This window comes from Strix uralensis, chromosome 8 (genome assembly GCF_047716275.1).
Source record: "Strix uralensis isolate ZFMK-TIS-50842 chromosome 8, bStrUra1, whole genome shotgun sequence".
NCBI lineage: Eukaryota > Metazoa > Chordata > Aves > Strigiformes > Strigidae > Strix > Strix uralensis.
Window position 1 is genome coordinate 19,666,016 of NC_133979.1, and position 17,315 is coordinate 19,683,330.

The 17,315-nt window shown below is 39.4% G+C and overlaps 1 protein-coding gene across 2 annotated transcripts in view; it reads right to left on the reverse strand.

The window, feature by feature from the left end:
- The window catches only part of ABCA4 (ATP binding cassette subfamily A member 4), an 86,684-nt gene that overhangs the window by 15,629 nt on the left and 53,740 nt on the right, over positions 1 to 17,315 (reverse strand). For both annotated transcript variants that reach the window (XM_074876543.1, XM_074876542.1), the window contains 16 exons: positions 15,786 to 15,963; positions 14,323 to 14,454; positions 13,439 to 13,578; positions 12,481 to 12,618; positions 12,009 to 12,196; positions 11,133 to 11,223; positions 10,032 to 10,237; positions 9,560 to 9,608; positions 8,794 to 9,035; positions 8,233 to 8,357; positions 6,833 to 6,931; positions 5,049 to 5,238; positions 2,788 to 2,882; positions 1,795 to 1,827; positions 507 to 612; positions 311 to 385 (listed from right to left, as the gene is read on the reverse strand). In XM_074876543.1, the coding sequence (XP_074732644.1) occupies positions 311 to 385; positions 507 to 612; positions 1,795 to 1,827; positions 2,788 to 2,882; positions 5,049 to 5,238; positions 6,833 to 6,931; positions 8,233 to 8,357; positions 8,794 to 9,035; positions 9,560 to 9,608; positions 10,032 to 10,237; positions 11,133 to 11,223; positions 12,009 to 12,196; positions 12,481 to 12,618; positions 13,439 to 13,578; positions 14,323 to 14,454; positions 15,786 to 15,963 (2,087 nt within the window). The remainder of the gene's footprint in view (positions 1 to 310; positions 386 to 506; positions 613 to 1,794; positions 1,828 to 2,787; positions 2,883 to 5,048; positions 5,239 to 6,832; positions 6,932 to 8,232; positions 8,358 to 8,793; positions 9,036 to 9,559; positions 9,609 to 10,031; positions 10,238 to 11,132; positions 11,224 to 12,008; positions 12,197 to 12,480; positions 12,619 to 13,438; positions 13,579 to 14,322; positions 14,455 to 15,785; positions 15,964 to 17,315) is intronic.

Here is a 17,315-nt window from a genome sequence, read left to right on the forward strand (position 1 = left end):
AGCAGGAGGAGCTCACATACTATGCTTTTAGAAGGGTCGGACAACCACTGTGGATATTATTGAAGCCCATTTTAAAACTCAGTAGAATGTGTCCTACTCAGAAGTATTTAGGACAGCAAGAAGTACTAAGAACACGGTTAAAAAAACCTCACATTAGAAATAACTTTGCATTAACGCTGTATCCCATATTACTTATAATAAGGATAGCATTTCAGCTCTTCTTGCATCCGAGAATGCCACTAGTAATATTCTCTCAATTTGAAGTCTATGTCAAGAAAGACTGAGTTAGCAGACTACTTCCAGTAAATACCTTAACATTATCTTCAGTTTCCATGTATTTAAGGAAATTAGAAATTTCCTTAGCAGCAGCCAGTGAAGTTTGTCCCTAAAATAAAAAAGAAAAGGCTAAAGATCAGCTGTCTGGGTGAAATACGGTGCTGCAGGTTTTCAGCTATGTAACAATTCTTTAGTAAGGGGACCAAAAAAAAAAAAAAAATCTTGCTTACTCCTGTCACATTCATCATTCGGCCAAGACCACTTAAAAAATTGACAACTTGATATCCAGAAATATGAAGGACTGGGAGCCTTCCTCCTATAGAAATTCCTCCATATCTAACAAAGAGAAAAGTATCATTAGTCACTTGTACCACAGACCCAAAACTCTGTATATTGATGGAAATACTAGAAATCCACTTAATGTAAGTTTGATTTCTATACATCATGTAATTCATGTATAACAATCTCCACTCTTTTTCTAACAAGTTCTATTAGGTCTTTATAGGGCTTACAAATAAGAGAAGTTCTACCAGTTTCTGAGGGGTTCATGCTGGAAATCTGAAAAAATTATTATTTAGAGAGAAGATTTGTAGAAAACAGTTATTTCTACAGTGCAAAATCTTTTAATCAAGATTATAACTGTTATATGTAATAAAGATATAGCTGTTTGGACAACATGGAGGACTGAGCAGAGCATGGACCTCAGTTAAAATTTCAGTTGCCCTGAGAGGAGCAAGTATTCACCAGTGCTGGTGCCAGCCAATCCTCCATAATGATAAATACTATTGCCTGAGATGAAACAGTCTAATCCCATAGAAAGTAATGTTTGCACACGAACTAGCAGATATTCCATGAAGGAAGCCAGTCATCCAGCTGCTACCTTTGAAGTGAATTCCTACTGCTGATGAAGAACTAAATAATTATGTTCTTCAGGCAAATCAGTCATCTCTCTAAGCTTAGTATCTGCAGTGTAGACATCATGCTGGGGTTAGCTGATGCCTCTACATAAGGGTAGAGTACTAGTGGAATCTGTTTTATAACTATTGCACTTGTTCAGAGCAGGGATGAGAAGCTGTGGTTGTTACTTCTGTATTTGACAGGCCTGAGTCTAGGTTTTTTCATCTTGCGCAGGTCGTTTTTTTGGAGGGTTCATATTTTTCTGATGCACTTTGAAAGGGCTGCATCAGAGCACTATCAAAACTTAGCACAGTACTGTATTGTGACTTCCCATCACACAGGTCCCATTAGTCTGACTCTTACAGATAATAAAACTGTAATAGTTCCATTGTGTGCCTCTAGCCTTCATCCTTGTGGGGGCAGTCCAAACAAATATAACCCCTTGTTTTTATAAAACCCTTCCTGACCCCCAACCTATTTCCCACTGAAGCCATCTCTTTGTTCTACATTATCTGCCACAATTCCCCTTGTCCATTCAGAGAAACATTGTGAGGCTCCGCAGTTAAACAGAAATTCATTGTTCCTTTATTTGTCACCATAATCTGTGAATTGGTTTCTTACCTTCGCTCATTGACCCAGTATTTGCTCTTCAAGCTGAAACAGACAAAGAGAATTCTGTCTCTTAATGCTCTGAACCAAAGTCAATGGTATTGTCAGCCTTAAAAGTGAATTCCTATTCTTTGCAGACCTAGAGTTCCCCCTAGACAGCTTTTTTTTTTTTTTCTTTGTTTTGCTTTCTTTTTTTAATTGTTGCTGATTATGTTGTCAGGACTTTTGGTATTCCCTGCAGTGGGTTTTCTTGTTTTGCTTTGTTTTGTTTTGTGACATGATTCATCTCTAGCTCATACAGACATAAGCAAGATTTCTAAAGTGACACATACTGGCTCTATCCTAAATCCATAAAGAATTGATTTTAAAAGACGTATCTAAAGCAATTACATGTGCTAAGATGGACCAGACAAAGGCAGGCAGCACATAGCTAATATAATGGGAATTTCAAGAACTCTGCTGGGAATTGAAAAGGTAGCCAGGCCTGAATCAGAAATACAGGCCATGGCCATTGCACAGCTAATTACCATGCACAACAGTCAGGCAAGCTGATGTCCTATCAGTAGGATAAATGGATCTATGAAACATTGGCCTTTGGCTCTTTAGCACTTCTGGGAAGCAAGTGATAATTAACTCAGGCAGACAGTCATGCTGGTGTGGCTATAGTTCTTTGGGGACACAAACTAGTATCTCTGCAAGGCAGTTCACCATGCTATGCAGAGGCACCCTTTTTCTCACCACTGACACAGTTACCATTAACATGGCATTCCAATGACATGGATTCCATCAGCGTGCCTATAAAGGAGTACCAGACTATACAAATAGCTATAATTAAAAGAATTTAACTCCCCTAAGATGAGCATCTCCTTACATCAGGAATATGGACATGATGCTCAAGTCTACACAATACTGTGGCAAATCAGGTGCTATGTTATTATTAAATGAGAATTTCATGGCCAGGTACAAAATACCACATGTGAAAAACAAAGAGAGATTCATCCCTACCTCCCTTTTAACAAAGTGGGATATGTTTTCACCAGAAAATCTGAAATATTTCTGTGGGTCAGATCTTGAAGAATTTCTGTGCTGTGCTGCACTCTCTGGAAAGAAAAGAAAACCCAGTCAATCACAGTAAACTTTAGAGTCTCTAAAGCTATTAAGTAAGTGTTTGTCAGAAAAACAGCAAAAGCAGCTTTGGTTCAGAGGAATTGCTCAGGTTCATAGTATCACTGAAATGAGAGAAGGTCATTCACTTTCTAGCCGAAACATACTTACTTTACTAGGATTTCAGAAGAAATCATGAAATCACAGAAGTTTGCAATGCCTGTCACAAAACAGTTGCACTTTACTCTGAAACTTGGCCCAAGTTATTTGCAACAAAGGCCAGGGTTGCTCAAGGCTTTTTCTTCACTGTGAAAGAAGGAAGCTTTTCAAATAAATTGAGGTCCCAGTGAAGGTAAGGTAGTTTCCTATGATTTAGCAAGTTGAAGTAAAATTTAATATGAAAACTTCACCTTCACTAGCACATTAGATACTTTGCGTGATTTTTTTTTTTTTTTTTTTTTTTTTATGAAAACGATGCCACATGACCCCTTTGTGAGTCTTTTGCAAATACAGGGTTGCTGTGAAACGCAAGACTTCAAACTTGCTGAGTTTATCCCAAGGTAGAATATACTTTAAAAGGTTCCTGGGCAGTTTCAGAGGGCAAAGCAACCTGAAACGATCTAGTAACGACCTAGAAAGTAAATTTAATGAACTTTCCAGAAGTTCCTACATTTGTCCACAGAGAGGCAGTACCGGATGACATAGAAGATGCCTTACAGATGTCTAGCTGATTCTAGACAATATACAGGAAGAGTGGTAGCATCCTCATAGTGCCTTCATTAAATGAGCTGTCTATGCTTAGATACTTCACAATTATTTACATACTGTTGCTTCCCTGAAGACTCAAATGTGAACTGTTTCTTCCTGACAAGTTATACAAAATTATCATATCCTGCAAAATTATCAGGATACTATCATAATAAATGCATTTCCCTTAGAGGACTAGAATTCCCACAAACAAACAAATTGATTTTGCACCCTGGATCTGAAGTCTTAGACTAAATTTCCCTCTCAAATACACTAGTATGCAATTAGCAAAATTGAACTTTGCCTGTCTGTTGGACAGGGATTACTTGGAAATCAGAAACAACTTGGGATGCTCAGAATACAACCTCTATTAATGTATTTTTTTGCTTCATAGACAGGAATTCTACAGATATTTGAAACAACTTTGCTTTGTTGTTTTGTGAACAGTGATAGAGAAACCAAAGAAAGCTGAATCAGTATTTTTAAGAGACCATGTCAATTTGGGTTCAGAAATTGATTAAGCTTGTGACATTAGTGTTAAAACTAGAAATATTTTAGTCATTTGGCTAATGTGTGCAGCCTGGCAAACAGGAATATAAAGATGAACGGTGTGCATGGAGACATTAAATTAGTAAGCTATTACTCTCAAAGTGTCTGGAGTTCTGTTTTCTTTAACTTGTTAGAAGAACATTTAGGAAATGTAAGCAGTAACACATTATAATTTTCCTTTGCTTTTCAAAAGAGCAAGCACATTTTATAAAGAGTACTACTAAGATTATTCATTGATAGGAACAGGTGGGAATATAGTTCTCATCTCTTCTCCATTCAGCATCAGTGCTTATTAAATTACTCATCTTCATTCACATGCATACAAACATTCATTTTGCGAACTTAGAACTTTCTTTCTAGAAATTGAACCAAAAGACATGTAAAAAAATAATTTGGGGTTGACTCAATATTAATTTTCCCATTTTTAACAAGATGATCCCACCCCATGTTTTTCAAAATCATGACATTTTTTCCTTCCTTCCTTCCTTCCTTCCTTCCTTCCTTCCCTCCCTCCCTCCCTCCCTCCCTCCCCTCTGTTCTTTAAAGAAAGGCAATCTTTTAAGTAGAATTGTTCTTTGGGGCAAAAAAAGAGATTTTTTTAAAAAGTATTGGATAAATTGTTGAAATTTTTGTGATTTTCTTCTATATGAAAAGTTTGCAATTTGGCTGAAAATAGTAATCTAATTTCATTTAAATGTGCAAGCTTTTCCAATACCTCTGAAGCTGACTTCCAAATTCCAGAAATTCTTGGTCCCTTAAAGAAATGTACTCAATTCCTTCCATATATATTGGCTTGGCACACTAATCCCTTTTCCAGCACATGCCATGAAACTTTTCTACAAAGATTTATGGCACAAGGACACAACCTGTGGTGGTGGGAGGCCTCCTGCACCTGCAGGGCATTCTGGCAGCATAATGAGTTTCTTGTGAGTGCTGCACTTGCAGGAGGGTGAAGGATTCTCAGGGCTCCACTTTTGGCTCAGCAGGATGCTGCTTAAGTTAGGATGAACAGCAGGTGTTTTCCAGGCAGTTGGCATATTATTGCATGGGTAGTTCCTGTGTAGAGGAACAGACTCTTTAAGCTGTGCAGAGATACAGTTCATGACAGCTCACAAATCCATAAAACCACAATGCTCTCAGCAAACATTCTCCTCTCAGCCTTTATCCTATGAGTTATGAATAATAAGAACATTTTAGAATACTTGGTAAACATGAATAAATATAATCTCCCTGACATCTCTTCCAAGTTTATTGTTTTCAGTTTGCAGATAGGACACTGAAGGAGCAAGGGAACTGTGTTTGACCCATTAGTACTCATGAAATCTGCAGTGGACACATATCTTTGTGAAGAAACTATCCTTTTCCTTGCTTGTGCAGGATCTTTTCTCTATTTTTTAAAAGTTTCCTCTTTGCTCATGCTGTACCAGGCAGAGGAGAGGAGGGGGAAGAGAGCAGAGAGGATAGCCGGAAGAAACAAGATGTTGGATATTACAACAGGGAGAAAGAGGCAGGAGAAAAGGAACAAATGGCCAAGTGTGGCATGCCAGTGGCAAATGCCTCCAAAGCAGGACTCACAGGCAGGGTAAGTGGATAGGATAACAACATCAAAGTAAGAGCTCTTTTAACATTGTCCTCTCTTCAGAGTGAGAGTAGCTTCAGATCACAGAGACTGTCCTATTGCTACTTCACAATCTGAGCAATTGATGAAGCTATTGATTCTGAACACACCAGGAGGAACCTGAGGGGACTCACATGTGGAAAGTGCCAGGGAAGTTGTGAAGATCTGGGTCTGAGCGCACTGCCCTACTGTGCTGATTTTGGCTGGGATAGAGTTAGTTTTCTTCAGTAGTAGCTAGTGTTTTGGATTTGTGCTGGAAACAGTGTTGATAATAGAGGACTATTTTAGTTATTGCCGAGCAGTGCTTACACAGTGTCAAAGCCTTTTCTGCTTCTCACCCCACCTGCGAGTGGGCTGGGGGTGCACAAGAAGTTGGGAAGGGACACAGCTGGGACAGCTGACCCCAACTGACCAAAAGGATATTCCATAGCCTATGACATCATGCTCAGCATATAAAGTTGATGAAAGGAGAAGGAAGGCGGGGGGACATTCAGAGTGATGGCTTTTGTCTTCCCAAGTAACCGTTAAGCGCGATGGAGCCCTGCTGTCCTGGAGATGGCTGAACACCTGCCTGTAGACAGGAAGTGGTGAATGAATTCCTTATTTTGCTTTGCTTGTGTGTGCAGCTTTTGCTTTACCTATTTAACTGTCTTTATTTCAACCCATGAGTTTTCTCACTTTTACCCTTCCACTTTTCTCCCTATCCCACTGTGGGGGGGGTCAGGAAGCAGCTCTGTGGTGCTTAGTTGCCAGCTGGGGTTAAACCACAACACCTACTGACATAAATTTCAAGGTTGCTTAATTCTTAATACAAGGCTACATGAGCACTGTGAATCATTCTTAATCCAGTAGCATTGTGTCTTGCTCTTTATTTCTTACTTTTGACCTGATATTAGATATTATTGCCAAAAATATATCTGAAGCATTGGCTCTAGTGAAAAGTCAAGCCACTTAATTCTTGTTGCACTACTCAAGTTCCACTAGTAATACCCTGCTAGAATCTTGTTCAAGAGAGATTAGCTAGCAACTTACAAAAGAGGCTGATTCTTCAGGCAGCGATTTCCAAATCCTGGTTTATTCAAGAAAGCATCAGTGAGGGAGACCATCTGCTCACTGCCAGGACGCTCATTGCTAAGGAAATAAGATAGGACTTACTCTATAAAATTTTTTTAAAAACTATTATACTGGAATACATATAGCAACTGGTGAAGGACAGCCATATGGCAGAACCAACTGTCCCCCTTCAAATGTTGATAATTCAATTATTTTCTTTATTTATGCAAAACCCCAGAACCTTCCAAGATGGTTAACCGGCTAAAGCAATGGTCCTTTTGTCCTAATATTGAAGCATGACTTCTGACATAGTCCTATAGCAATCTTCTCCAAAAAGGCTTGAATCTGCATTTCTACTCTCTCAGCCCTGTCACACTCAGTAATCAGAAGATGAAAAACATATTCTGCATTTTCACTTGTTGAGGCTGAAGAGACAATGCTGTTAATAATGAAGTGTCTGCAACTAACAACCTAATAACATTAGGCTACAGAATATTGCCAGTGCCAAGTGTTATACAAGTATGAATATCAGACTCTGCTCCACACACTACCATATGTAAATTAAATTAAAGTTTCATGTGAATTTTCAGTATGAAACTAAAGAAAAATGCTTCCAAATTATTGCCTTCAGTTTTGCTGCTTTCTGTTAGTTGCAGTCTAGTCTAGGACTTAAACAGTGTTTATAAATTTTCTCTGCATTGCACATGTTTTGACTTGGTGCAATTTCAGTTTTGGAATAGGTGAAAGTGAAGGTGGGGCAAGTGTTCGGGAGAGCACAGAGGAATTGTGCAGTGACCTGGAAAGAACAGAACTGAAGCTTCAATGAAAAATGAAAGGAAAAAAATTCAGACCCAGCCAAAGGATACTGTCTGGGGAGAAACTGCTAAGCAGGAGCATTAACAAAACCTAAGTCTCTGCTTTCATCTTGTTTCCATAACTTTGCCCAAATACTGTACTAATTATAAATAAATCTACTGCAGGTCAGCATATAGGCTTGAATCTCATTGTTCTCTAAGATTATGACTACAGAAGTAGTTCAATGGCATATCAGAAGGAGTCAGATTCCTTGCTGTCCTGGATCTCCTGCTAGGCAGGCTATGTAACTTTATAAGCATTGAGGTAATGAATTCACGTAGGAAGAGGAGAGTACCAAAGACAGCAAGATATTTGAAGGACTGTTGGTTAGACATACTAGCAGTTGTGTTCTCCATTTGCTCCAATTCCATGCTATTTTAAATCTGCTGATTCCGGTGTGGTTAATCCTTTTTTTATACCACATAGAATGAGAAGCCCAGTAAGATAGCGCCCCATGATCCTAAATGCTAGGAAGGAAAAGGTGTATGTATGGCAGATGTACTTTACTCAGCGATTCCTCTTACCTGAAGAAAAGAAACTGTTGTCCATAAATCCAAGGGTCCAAGGTTAAGGCAGGATATTCTCCAAATGGAGGAATAATGACTGTAAGTATTAAAGACAGCAACACAAAACTGGCAGGGAGAACAATCTGCAGGGAAGATGAAAGCATTACACTAGGTTATTAGATATATGTTGTAGAGTGACACTGTACACACCTCATAATACTGGAGGTGTGTACATAACATAAGCAGGAGCACGCAGATCAGATCTGGTTTAGCTCCTGAGCACCAACAATTTAAGTTCCAGTGCTTTCAGTTAAGATTCTGGTTGTCACAGAACTCTATTATGTTAAAAATAAAATGCTGGGTGAGTAGTGATTGAATCATGAACTTGGTGTGGGTGATAGACTCCAGGCAGAAAGAAATAGAGTAAGAGGCAGAAGAGTTGGAATCATTATTAGAACAGTTAGGTATACTGTTACCCATTTGCAGCACCTCTGTTGCTTTGCATAGAGACATTGCTGGGAAAGACAGCATTGGAAATGTTGTGGGAAACAGTCAAGAACAGCAAAAGTCAGTCAATACCTGGGCTAGGAAGTCCTTGTGACTGCGGGAGGCATGGTGGAACCGTTTGATGAGGAGTGCTTTGATCTGCTGATGTACAAGCTGAAAACCTTTATACTGTCGGGACCCTTTGCCTTCATTTTGATCTCCTGCTATGCCTACTGGCATTTGAGAAGTGTCATCAGTTTTCAGTGTGGTTTGTTCAGCTGGTTTGTTCTCAGTAGAAGTTTTGCCAAGAGTAGAACAATTTTCTTGAGTGTCTCCTAGGTTAAGGATGAAAAGGGGCAGAGAAGACACTTTATCCTCCATACATAAGGTAGCACAAACATTTTAATGAGCTCCAGATTTTAGCAACTGTATATATCACATCACCAGATGGATTTAATTACAACTGCTGCATTGTGGCTGTATCTAGTAGCATCACATAGGTTAATGCTCCTCTTACTCAGCAGGATGAACAAGTTAATCATGTACGTTTATGGACCAATGGTCAGCAAAGTACTTTTTATAAAACTACTAAAACCATTGACATCTGGGGGCTCGACACTCCACTTCTATTTACATAGTTAAGAACCTCATCCAATCTAAATAAAAGTCTGAAGTGCTGACTTAATCTTGTTTCTCAGATATCATGTCAGGCCCTAAAAACAGATATTTGCTGACCAAATTTATTTTGGCAAGAACACCATACAAAGACTGAAGGTTCTGAGGCTCCTCTTTACTTGGCGTTCAGAAGACAGAACAGTCCCAAGAAAAGTTTATCAAATATTGATTCATGGATCTATACCTGCTTTTTGCATTCCAGGGTCAGCTTCTGCTGTGACCTTTAGGAAAACCTGCCATAGACAAATACATCTCTTGGTTAGGAATAGAACAGGTACAATAACCTCATCTCTGGAACACCATACATCATCCGTTAATGTAACAGAAAAAAAGCTAGATACCCTTTCAGTACTCCTGCTTATTACACAATCAGAGGTCTCCTATGAAATATCTCAGAAAATAAAGGAAGGAACATACTAAGATTCAAAGACAGATTTCAGGCTAATGAGTCATGCTCCACATGGCTAACATGAAGTAAGGCTTGGATCCTTTCTCTATGCCCATCCCAAAGACTGAGTGTGCCACAGCATATGTGACTAGGTTTTGAAGGGCATATTAGGAATTAATAAGATTACATGCTTAAGAACAGGAACTGTCTCAGAAAACATTTTGGGGACTGATGGTAAAATCAGCAGGTATTATAATCTGTCTGTTACCTCTTCCAGTGGTGTGTCTGAAACTCCAAAACTGCTGAGTCCCAGGTCATCTAATGTTTCCTCCAGTTCTCTGAAGAGACTGGCATAGGATCGTTGTTTAAAGTGTTTATTGGGCAAAAGGTAAATGAGTTCTTGACCAATGCTTTCAATTAATTTTGCTTCTGGGACATGATGATGAATTACTTCTGCTAGCTCATTTAGGTCTCCTGTGAAAAGTCAAAACAGTGTTCAAAGAATGAATATCTAACCATGCTAAGCATGATTTCAAAAGCTGTAGTTTGTACTATACAAAAGGGGACTGCTCTATTACATAACTCACAGATATCTCGGTTAATTCTGTACTAGACTGGGCTATGTTGTTAATTATGCTTTGGAATTATGTAGCAGAAAACCATTTCAGGTCTGTTAATAAAGCACAACAAAATCTTCAGGAATATATACTTAAGTTCTTATATAGAAAAGCAAAAATTACTTTTTTCTGAGAAAACCAGTTTCCTTTGTTGTAGATATGCTTCAGTTTTGTCCTCGTTTAACCAGGATAGGGTTAAGTTTCCCCAGCAGTGGCGGGGGGGAGCTCTAGCCGGGTTATTCAGATACCATGCGGATGTCACATCCTGGCAGGTCACATTTTCCTGGTGCGGGAGTGCGGTGCACGCGTGGTTTTGTACATCTGCTCCTCTCACTGCTGTATTTGGTAGCTATTTTGCTCTGTTCATTGCTATCACTATTACTGTTATTGTTATTGTTGTTGTTTGTTGTGTTGCTATTGCATTGTTGTATTAAACCTTTCCTTATTTCAGTCTTGGGGCTTTGCATTTCACTCCCTTTGTGGGGGAGGGGTAGCGGCCGCGTGGTCTCAGACCCCGGCAGGGGCTAAACCATTACAAGTTTTCATTGACAAATTACACATACAGCTCAAAAAGGGGCAATGGTAAGCAAAACCACAAAGAAACCTTATCAAATTCATGTTACAATACAATACAGATGCTAGACCCAGGTACTGAAGAAGTAGGCCTCAGCAGCATTGATCTGTAAAATGAGATTGCAGCATAACAGGAGACATAGCTATGTGCTGGAATGCCGAACCATCCCATGTCTTACCATCCAGTTCCAGCTTTGGAGCTCCTTCTTTGTCCTTGTGTGCACAGCTGGAGCAGGAGCAGGAGCACTGAGATCCACAGCTACAAAGCGACTAGCATGAATAAGCAACAGATACAAAGATGAAAGTGCTTCAGATACACACAAAACACGATGTAAGGGTTGTCAGCCTTTGAACGGCTTGAGTCAGTGAAAAATGTCATATCTGGAGCATCTTGAACATATTTTAGTGAAAGTCATCTGAGGACTGGATTAAGCAATGCAAAAAACAAATCCACCTGCACAAAGCATATCTGTCAGTTCTAAATTACACGCCAAATACCTGGGGAAATGCGATCAGTAGTGGTCATCAGTATACAGATCATGTTGCTACTAAGACTGGAAGCACTACTAACAGTACACAGAATCCAGATCCCTACTTCTCAAGCTGTGCGAGGCTGGCTTAGCTGTGGATAAATGTAGATGACTTGTGTCTGAGGCTAGTTACTAGACTACACCATGTTTACAACCAGCATATCATCAAAGCAAGCATCAGAAAGACCTGTATATGGACAAAGGCAATTTGATTGGTAAAAGTTTAGACATACTTAACTGATGAGAGTGAATTACAGACTGCTGAGGGCTTCATATCCATCTGTTATTTTCACCTTTCTGGCGGAATATATATTTATAAAACCAGAGAAGATTTTTACAGAGAGATTTACATATCCATATAATTTCACGAGGTGTCATCAAATTTTCTCATTGCTTTCATCATTTTGAAGTCAGTTTTGTACACAGCCTCAAGCAGCACTTAACTGCTTTCTACCTTGGTGCAATGCATGAATACATTTAAGTGTTTTTCAGATTACATGTCCAGGGAGAGAGGTACATACTTACTGTAGCCCTTCTAATTCTGGTGGTTTTCATCTTGCGAACAAGAGTGAGGTAGAAGCCAGACCCAAAGCAGTTCTTTAGGAATACCGGAGACCCTGAGCAGAAGAGTTTCCCCTGGGATATGATGGCTACTCTGTCTCCAAGAATGTCTGCCTCATCCATGTGATGGGTTGAGAGAATGATGGTTCTGCCTAGAAGGAATAAGAAGAAATGTTCAAGGCATGGACTCTCTCTGGAACTCAAAACTCTGCTTAGTTTTTTGGCAATTGATGCAGGGTTTTCTCTACACCAGTGCCGGGTCCCAGGTTTGCCACATCCATAGGTATCTGTTCAAATAATCTTGTTTGCTTGTATTCATATCCCACTACTCATGCCAGTTTACACAGCAGGCACATACTGCATCTATGACAGGGTTCTTTTTGTAAGAAAACCACCCCCCGCCCCCCCAAACAATTTCCACTCTCAAACCTATTACCTGAGCGATACTTCAGCAGAAGATCCCAGATAGATCGCCTGGAATATGGATCAACTCCAGAAGTGGGCTCATCCAACACTACCACTTTTGCTTCACCCACAAAAGCAATGGCAACAGAGAGTTTCCTTTGCATTCCACCTACCAGAGGACAGACACATCCAGAAGTCTGAGATGAGTTACGTAAGTGGCAGGGATGTAATTAACACTGCTTTTCAGTGTGGGGACAAACTGATACAAGTAAAACAAAATCCATCCTCTGAGAAATAGTTCTGCAAAGGTGAATCAATAGTCACATTTTTCTTCTGAAGTTCAGAACAGCTTGTTCAAAAAATATATTTTTTTAAATATATTTTTCATCTACACATTACATTTTCTGCTTCTTGCCAGAAGCAAAAGCAGGAAGATATGAGATTTTCATGTTCTCACGTGAAACTAGCCAACTTTTATAGTTCCAATCAGGAAAAAAGTGGTATAAGAACACGTGGCTCTTTATTCAGATCAGCTTTTGAATCTGAAAGTGAAATGTGTTCAGATACACTATGTGCATTTGTACCTTTAGAATGAAAGAAATTACTCCTACCAAATAATACAGTATTATAGAGTACTGATCCAAACAGTGGAGCAGCATGATAGCATACTACTTCATTCGCCTTGAAATAATAGAACATTGTATTTTGGTTTTTTCTTACATTGAGAAATTTTTTTTATATACTCATTTAAAAATAACAGGTTTAAGTATATTTGAATTTGTTGTATGTTTAGAAGAAACAGAAGCTCTAGGGACAGGATGTGCCAGCTTTACTATTTGTACAGTCCCATTTACTTTTTGAGAGTAAAGACCTCCCCAGTGCACAGTGATGTGTCAGAATATGGCCTTCAACATGTAATTCAAACAATAATTGCCCAAAGACAAAGAAAAGGCAGCAGGAAAAACATCTTAGAACAATCCTGTGGGCACCTGACAAATTCTGAGCCTCTTCATTCCTTTTATGGGTGAGGCCCATATCTTCTAGCATTGTTTCCAGCTCTCGCTCAGCTTCATCCCTGGATCTCCCTTTCAGTTGAGAATAGAACAAGATGTGCTCTGCTACAGTAAGGCTGTGAAATCAGACAGAAAGGCACCAAGGCAATTTAAAAGAATAAGCAGATTTTTTCCCAAGCAGCAATAAAATTCACTCTAGCTCTATCTTGCTAAAGTAAGAGAGACTGTTTTACCCTAAATTTGGATCACAGATCTTCTTTAGGATCAACACACTTCACTCGGATGTCATAGGCTCTTTCTCTGCCTTTTCAAAGCAGAACCTGCTACTAAAGGAACAGGTATAGCAGGCATCAAGCTATCCATTTACCAGGAATAAAACAGAAGCTAATGTGAGTAGCTGCATTAAGGAAGAGAGTCTGCTGTTGAGATGAACACAAACTGATGGCAGTGAAGCTGGAAATCACCTTGAGAAGGTAGCAAATGGTTGGGTGGTAGTGCAAAATGGGCATAAAGATATACCACTACTGCACTCAGCTCAGATTGTTTTGCTTTAGGAGGCCTAAATTACAGTACTTAAATCTCCAGGCTAAACTCCCACTAACCCACACTGCAACAGAAAATATCAACACCAAGAGCACTGTCATTTTCCTTGGAAACTTCTTTGTTCCCAGCTAAACGATGCAGGAGATTTCTACTGGAGAAGGACAACACCTACCCCATGTGAGTGTTAAGACCTGGACAAGTGCCTCTGAGATACATCTATGGTGCGCACAGTAAGAGAAACAACCCAGGCTTTGGGGACGTGTCAAGCATGCAGACTGGGACCCTTATTCTTAAAGCTAGTACGGGATTATACTTACTGATTGAATAAGATGTTGTACTGAGGGCACATGCCTAATCTGTGCCGAATGGAGTCCATGTGAATCTGAATATCCAGGCCGCCAATCAGCACAGTTCCAGAGGTGGGTGGGAAGAGGCCTGTCAGTATCGACCTGGGAAAATAAAGTGAGGAAATTCCCACTCTCCTATCTTTCTGTGCCAGATTAGAAAGATGCATTGCATGATTCCACTAGATGGAGCATAATGACTTCTTACTATGTGCCTTGATGAAACAAGTCCAGTAAAAAGCATACATATAGATACTCTTGCCCTGCTGTGGTGAGAATCTTGTGGATCTGCTAACATAATTTTTGATACACCTGCCTGTATGGTTCTGTACTGCAATAAAAAACTGTTTTAGTCAGCTACTCTGTTTCAGAGTAGTTTGTTCAGCATGTTACATCACTGCTATATACAAACGGGTCTAAAATGAAGCTCACTAGGACCAAGATAGAGAATAATGGTTTGAGGTCTCCAGCCACGTTGACTCATGTCCTACACCTTTATTTTTTGTAAAATGGAAGGGGGCCGAAAGTTATGTTGCAAATGGGTGGAACCTGTTACTAGATTTGGATGAATAATGGATTTTTCAGTTTTGAAAATTTTAAAGCAATAGAAATTTCTGGTTTTATCAGAGTAGAAAAACAAATTTACAAAACATTTCAGCAGATTACAAAGCTTTTATTTTGGGTTAAACATATTTCTTGTGGAACAATTAAAATATTAAAAGGCAATTTAAAGTGCATTTGAAATAAAAGTCTTTTTAGATTAAAAACCCAAGTGGGAAAAATCATAATGAAACACTTCAGTTCTTTCAACATTTGCTGAACTTCTCACAGACTCATGAAATGGTTTGTTCACCAATTAATCTTATTCTGCCAAATAAAGTTTGGTATAGAGAAAATTAAACATTCCTAAAGTCCAGCTTCCTGAGATGCTAGGGTTCTAGAACTAGAAGAACATTTTAATCTGGACATGGACCTTGCATATATGTAACCGTTTTGTCTAAAGAGGGCCTATATTTAATACTCCTTTTCACACAGACCAAAAAACGTGACTGACTTAAAGCCACTTAGAGAAACCGAGAACATGTGGAGTGTGGTGGCTTTCAAACCATCAGCTCCTTCAGCCAGACTATCCTTCTCTCTCTTCACCTATTGGGAGTTTGGCCATGGGAAATGAATTCTGGGGGAGAGAATTTCTTCCTTATCTCTAGACTTTCACTTGTTTGTGTCATGCAAGGCCTACCTCCCAGGGCTTTAGCTAAATCAGGATATTTTCTCTTTGCCTAGGGGCAGCATTTCCCTGTCTGGAAAAATCTTGATGTTGTGCATCAAGCTAGCTGCAGGGGTGGTAGAGAGACAAAGGAAGAGTGAAGACCACTCCTCAGGACAGAGCAATAGGGCACTGCCCTGGATTTGCTGCTTCTAAAATACAGACTTACATGGTGGTTGTCTTTCCAGCTCCATTGTGACCAAGGAAAGCTGTGATCTGGCCCTCATAAAAAGTAATATTAATTCCATCAATTGCTGGCTTGGGCCTGTTTGCAAAAATCTTCACCAGGTTCTGAATGCATACTCCTGGAACCAATCCTGTTGGCTCAGGCTCAAAGAAGGTATTTACTTGAAAGACAAGAAATCAAGAATGAAAAAAGAATAAAAGCACATGTTTTAATCCCAGTTCTGATGATGACACATCAATAAGTGCAGAAGAAACAGCACATACCCAGTAAAATACAGGGCCAGATTCTCCCATCACACCAGTACCAAATTGAGGCAAGATTTCTAAGTGCAATGCAATTTATTTAGATTCACCCATGTATCAATGACAGAAGTGGAGCCAGAATTGTAATGGTCTGCGGAGAGGTAACTCGTTGGATCAGGTGAAGCTGAACATGTTTTCTGTTTTCGTTGTGTAGCAGGAAGATTATTTGGGATTGTTGTCTTTAGATACTTAGATAGGCTGAGAGATTACATTAAACAAGCAGCGGGTTGCCTTTCTAGCCTGGCTGAAATCTGCCATTCAAATCATCTGCCCAGCTGTGCATTCTTTTACCATGATGCTTTTAAATAAAACAACATTTGCCTTTAATCCTGGTAGGTGAAATTTATCCCCTTGCTGAGGCCAGCTCAAGACTTAGGCAGTACCTAACATGAACACTACATGGGATGGCTTTCTCTCAAGATTAAAAATGCATTATTGTAAATAGTACTATCAGGATATTTTATTGCATCAGCTTTTAGACAAAACAAACTTCCTTTGAAGTAAATTAAGCCCTTGGGCAATGTCAATTAGGGGAGCTGAGAAATTTAAACTAAAGACCCTGTCCACTTTTGTTTACACAGAATGCTTAAGGCTTTGTAGGAAGGCTCGTTTTGCAATTGCAGTTTACTTAAATTGTTCACTACCCAGCAGGCCTGTGTGGAGAGCAGCCAATGCCATCTGCATGAAACCAGCCCCACCTCCATCGGTGGCTTGTATGACTGTCATTACAAACAGTACTCAGGAAAAAGTCCCAAATACGTTGTACATGAGAGTGCTGTGTATACTACAGAGCAGCTGAAATAACTCATCTAGAATTGATGGCTTTATTTTAAATAACATTATGTTTATGACAAACTTTTCTTTCACTTTGTGAAAGAATCTAGGTTTCCTTTTACCTTACTGGGCCAAATCCAAACATCCCTGTATTTACAAAAATTCATATGGAGTTTGGCTAGATAGTTATCCATATATTGGCAATTGAGGTACCCTCGTCATTTTACATGTATCATGAGCTCAACTCATATTTGTCTGCAAGACTCACTGACAAGTTCTAAGGCAAATTCTCTGATGATCTCCCCCAGTATCTGCTTTGCATCACCTGAAGGACACTGGTGGAGGGTTGAGCTCCCTGTTTTTGTGATTCATATTTTTCCATTCTGATCCTATTCCCTCAGTGCAATTTTGGGTCATTTAGGTCTTTTTTTCAGAG